The sequence below is a fragment of the Cebidichthys violaceus genome, unplaced genomic scaffold, assembly GCF_023349555.1.
Source record: "Cebidichthys violaceus isolate CVI_PGR_0920_01 unplaced genomic scaffold, fCebVio1.0.p SCAF_60, whole genome shotgun sequence".
NCBI lineage: Eukaryota > Metazoa > Chordata > Actinopteri > Perciformes > Stichaeidae > Cebidichthys > Cebidichthys violaceus.
The window spans coordinates 662,849-668,483 of NW_027176817.1; the positions used below are offsets into that span (position 1 = coordinate 662,849).

Below are 5,635 nucleotides of genomic sequence, written 5' to 3' on the forward strand. Positions count from 1 at the left end.
CTATTTATTTTTGTATTTATTTATGTATCTACCTATTTATTTATGTATCTATTTATTTTTGTATTTATTTATGTATCTATTGTTGTATTTATTTATTTTATTTACAGTGCACATTAATCAACATTTGTAAATGTTCAGCTAGAGAGCTAATATTCATCTGTAGTCCCCGGGCAGCTTATTACAATGTAGTGGACTAATACAACACAATACTACACAATAATACACATAAACACATATAGCAGGCAAGTCAACTGCAGTACGACGAGGGAACGTTTGTGGTTGAAGCAGCAACAGAAGGAAGTGAACTGGTACCCAGAACGAAGGTGACGGGGATCTGCTCCGCGTACTTATCACAGTACATGGAGAGTTTCTCGAACAATCTCTTCTGATGGTCGTAAAGGACGAGCCTGCAGAGGACACAGTAGTACACCTAGTAGTACGAGTGCTGTACTTTTATACTTACACTGCACTACAGCGCAGAAGGAAATATTGTACTTTTTCCTACATCTTCACGGTTACAGAGTTCATTTTATTACTTTTGTTTTGAGGGATAATGAGCATAGTTCAATAGTAGTGCTTCAGAACCAGGAGATGGTTCCATGTCATTTAATTATTAAATATTATGGTGGAGTCTGACTTCCTGTCTGTGGACCATTGGGTCCAACTGAAGACGTAGATCTTCAAAAACACAAATAGTTTCACTGTAGTTTTCATCAAACAAACAGGAAATAGAGCATTTGTTGGGGACTATTTTTAGCGGCGGATGAATTCAAGTTGGAGTATTGCTAAAAGCAAAATATATCGGAAATCTGACGAATTATTAATGACAAACTGTCACAGGACTTTGGCCCAGGAGACCGGGGTTCGTGTCCCGCGTGGATCCAAAAGTCAACGGTGACTTTTGTTAAAATTAACTTAAGTCACGTGACAAACTTACTTCAGCATAACACTACATAATATATATATATATATATATATATATATATATATATATAAATATATATATATATATATATATATATATATATATATATATATATATATATAAAATACCACCAAAAAGAACAAATAAGAAGCTGTGTGACCTGTAGACGACGCTCAGCACCGTGTAGAGCACCACGAACACGATGAACTCCCGGTACAGCAGCTTGTAGATGCTTCCTCTCCAGCGCAGCAGCAGCCGGTGGAAACTGAAGAAGGTGGCGTTGGCGACTTTACTGGAATACGTGACGGTCATCGTGAGACGACCTGTCGGACAAACTGTCGTCACATCGCGACCTGAACTCAGCCCCATCAGGTGGTAGGGCCCCATCAGGTGGTAGGGCCCCATCAGGTGGTAGGGCCGTGTTTTCACGCCGCGCGCTCCAAGAACGGAAGGTAGTGGTTGATTCGAACTCATATAATTATGTGGAAAAATATGATAGGAAGACAGGGAACTGGTCATTTTTCATTTTGCATATTGAGTCCCTCCACAATCTGCCAAAAGCTACAATGAACCGATGTCAACAGAACCACCGACATGTTTTCATGAACATCAAGTTAGAAACTAGAGAAAAGGATAGAAGTTCTTTGTTGAACAGTATTTATAAGATAATCCTTCATTAGTCCCACAGTGGGGAAAGCATAGTGGAGTATAGTACAAACAAAAGACAGTACGAAAACAAGATCAAAACTCGTATTATAAGTAAGTAAATACGTAATAAAACAGTAAAGAATATTAAATGAGTAAAAAATCCACAATAACTAAAATATTATATATACAGACAGAATAATTGTAGTATTGCACAGTGTATTTATATTGCAGATTTTTTGTGTTTTGACTATGAAGGCGAGTCTTGACGTTAAGCTAACTAGCTAACTGGGCTAACAGTTAAGCTAACGTTTGAATTATTTCAGTATCTTACTCACAGATGAAACTCTCAGGCGTCTGTTTTTCCTCAGCGGTGCTTTTCATCTGGCTTCTTCTGTCCTCATTGTGTTTTGCCAAATGCCAACCAACCTCTCTCTCTCTCTCTGTATCTCTCTCTCTCTCTCTCTCTCTCTCTCTCTCTGTATCTCTCTCTCTCTGTATCTCTCTCTCTCTCTCTCTGTATCTCTCTCTCTCTCTCTCTCTCTCTCTCTGTATCTCTCTCTCTCTGTATCTCTCTCTCTCTCTCTCTCTCTCTCTCTCTGTATCTCTCTCTCTCTCTTTCTCTCTCTCTCTCTCTCTCTGTATCTCTCTCTGTCTCTGTCTCTCTCTCACACACACACACACACACACACACACACTTGCTGGTCCAGAGTGGTATTGATGAGCCGCCAAGCTAAATGTAGTCATGTTTGTGTGTGTGTGTGTGTGTGTGTGTGTGTGTGTGTGTGTGTGTGTGTGTGTGTGTGTGTGTGTGTGTGTGTGTGTGTGTGTGCGTGTGTGTGTGTGTTGGCATAGATAGCAGTGGAGGTAAACACTTATAAACAGAAATGCAGTCAGCAACAACATGATGTCATACCAGTAAACAGACCAATCACAGAAACAGACAACATGATAATGATAATCCTTTTTATTTTTTTTGCTTTTAAAAATAGACGCAAAGCACGACAGGTAACCCGGATGTAAGACTATTTTTTTCAAAATAAAAGTCAAGGCACTAGAAAACCTTTAAATGCCCGACAGCAGACTTGCAGTCTAAAAGCTGGTGGCTATGTGTTGCACTGAGGGTTCGTGTGATTTTGACCGATCTGCTTGTGTGACTACAGATGCCGTCAGAAGGAATCATGTCTCCTTCTGCAGCGGATGATGAGATCCTGAAGCACTCGATGAGGAGGTTCAACCTGGCAGCAGACAGGAAGTTCAAGGAGGAGAGCCACTGACGGCATCCCTACTGAAGAAGCCTGAAAATGTATGTTTAAAAAGTTTACATTTGTTCAAAATTTAACAATTTCCTCAAGATGTTCAATGTCTTGTGTTCTAAAATCATTTTAAATGGATTTTTATTGAAGAAAAAAACAGTTTGGGATTTTTTTATTTATGGTCACATTTCTTCACAACCTCTTTTTTTAAGGTTATTTTTTGGCTTTTATTAGATAGTCAGGATGGAGAGTTGGGATTAGAACCTGTTTAAGAACATGGGGAACCTCTTCTGTCATCATTCATTTAAAAAACCCTGTCGTATAGTGTCGTATCTACGACACTTGTTTATAACCCTGAAGCCTGCACAGAGTGTGGTCACCCAGCACATGATTCCAATAAGTGCACCAGTCTATAAACCGAAATGCTTTTTAGACCAGGTACTTACTGAAGTAGACTGGGACTGTGGCGCTTCTGGGTCATCAATAAGTGATAGTTGGCGGAGACAGTATTTGCCAGACGTAAAACTCAATCGATTAAAAGAGGTGACAATCAGGCTCGCTAATGGAGATAGAGTGAACACTATCGGTGAGATCCGGGTGCCTTTTAGATTTGAGGGAGGTACACCACCGCAGATGTACCCTAATCGATATCGGATCAATATACAGGTGTGAAAAGATAGGGATTACGATTGCAACACATGGGATGAACGTAATAGACTACCTGGCTCACGTTCTTAGACCCAGAACTATGTTTGGAGGAAAAAAATAAAAGCATACATGATTCCCTGTAAGATGAATAACATTGAAACTGAAGCTAAACTAGACTCTGGAGCTCCAATTTCAGTCATTGGTGATAAATGGGTAAAAGAGAATATGCCCAATGGTGTTAGACCTCTGGAGGATTTGTTCGGCAGCAATGTGCCTGTTAACAACGAACCTCTGCAAATAATTGGATGGGTCCAAATCCAGTTAAAAATAGATTCACTGGCAGTTCCCGACATTAATCTACCAATGTTTGTGCAGGAAAATCGTAAGACAGCGCTCCTTGGGGCAAATGCATTGAGTTGCATTGTTGAGCTAAAGCACAGAGAGTCCGTCATGAACAAAGACACCAAACCTCCGTCACCGACAGAGTCTCCGGTACCGACAGAGTCTCCGGTACCGACAGAGTCTCCGGCACAGACAGAGTCTCCGGCACAGACAGAGTCTCCGTCACCGTCAGAGTCTCCGTCACCGACAGAGTCTCCGGCACCGACAGAGTCTCCGGCACAGACAGAGTCTCCGTCACCGACAGAGTCTCCGGTACCGACAGAGTCTCCGTCACTGACAGAGTCTCCGGTACCGACAGAGTCTCCGGCACCGACAGAGTCTCCGGCACCGTCAGAGTCTCCGGCACCGTCAGAGTCTCCGGTACCGACAGAGTCTCCGGTCGTCGACCAACAGAAGAGTGTTCCTCAGTCGACCCACGCACAACCTGCGCAGGACAACACAGCGCGGGAAGAAAGGAAGAAATTCTTCATTAAGATGCTGGAGAAGTTGGTTTCACGGGTATTCAGGAAATGCAAAGTGAGCGGGAGCATCGGGGAACCCGAGGCCATCGACATCATTCAGCGTCTGTTTGAAAGTCGAGGGCATCGACTTTGACGTCGCACAAAAAACCTTGAAGGACCTCGACAAGACCATCTTCAACAAACTCTGCAAGAAGATGGGCAATGCAACAATGGTGTTGCGCTCTTTGAGATGTGAGGACGCGGAACTCGAAAACTGCATCCTCCTCCATCAAAAAACACCCAACAAATAAGAGCTGCTGCTTTGGCAAGTTCTTCTCGTCCGTGGGCCGAGCCATCGCCAACGCCTGCAGGCGAGGAGAGAGGTCCGGTGTCATGTAGGTGAAGGGAACCTTTCGGGTTTCCTCCGGGTTCTCCGGTTTGACTGCAAGTGACAGTTGCGACTGTGCAAAGGTTAAGGCTGTAACTGGCCAAAAGGGGGAGGGAATTGGTCCTTGGGGGTTGGTACGCTGGTTTTGACTTGAGTCTAAATTCCGGGGTGGTGATAGGGGAAGAGTACATTGGGGAAATTGTAGTATAGTATCGAGTTTTTCAGAGCGAAGCCACGCTAACGAGTCAGGCTGTTCACCACCCGTGATGGGAGAGCATACTGATTGTGGAAGAGTGGTTCTCTGGTGTTGTATTCTCTGAGAGTGTCACTGTGTTGTTGATATCACGTGGTAAGAGAGAGAGAGAGTATAGGGTTAGAAATGAGGCTACTGTGTAGCTTAGATAATAAGGGGCAATTACATAGAACTACAAAAAGTACGTTATCCAGTGGATTAGAAAGGAAATTACGATCGAGTGATTTCTTATAGCATATGATATGTGGAGAGAGAGGAATGCAGGGGTGACACACACAGACACACAGAACTCAAAAAATTGGATTGGACATTTTTAAATTTTATCTTTACATGAGACAACGTTGTACCCAACTACAGATTAGTGAAGATGTATTCTAACGTTTACTGCTGATCTTTGGGTAGTTTTTGTTTTGTTTTGTTTGTTGTTTAGTTGAGGTACATGGTCGGGTGGATCCTGATCTGGGGACTCCGCTTCGCTGCCGTACGCCCCCCAGACACAAACATCATGAACGACACCCACCACTCAACACTCGAGGATGAAGAAGACGAAAGAGACTCATTCAAGATCTACAGTGTCGGCCCTGACTGGAGGCTTTTCACCATCTATGAACCTGGAAAACATCACACAAGAAAGTTGTGTGAGAAGTTTAGTCAGCACAGGCACAAGGATGCCCAGCT

The 5,635-nt window shown here is 42.9% G+C and overlaps 1 protein-coding gene across 1 annotated transcript in view; it reads right to left on the minus strand.

Moving 5' to 3' along the window:
* Positions 1-2,078, minus strand: part of LOC137889984 (bestrophin-3-like) — an 11,824-nt gene extending 9,746 nt beyond the window's left edge. Inside the window, exons 1-3 of the mRNA XM_068734056.1 lie at positions 1,909-2,078; positions 1,086-1,248; positions 313-407 (exon numbers count right to left, since the gene is read on the minus strand). Coding sequence (XP_068590157.1) covers positions 313-407; positions 1,086-1,248; positions 1,909-1,954 — 304 coding nt within the window. The 5' untranslated portion in view covers positions 1,955-2,078. The remainder of the gene's footprint in view (positions 1-312; positions 408-1,085; positions 1,249-1,908) is intronic.
* Between the last annotated feature and the right edge of the window lie 3,557 nt (positions 2,079-5,635).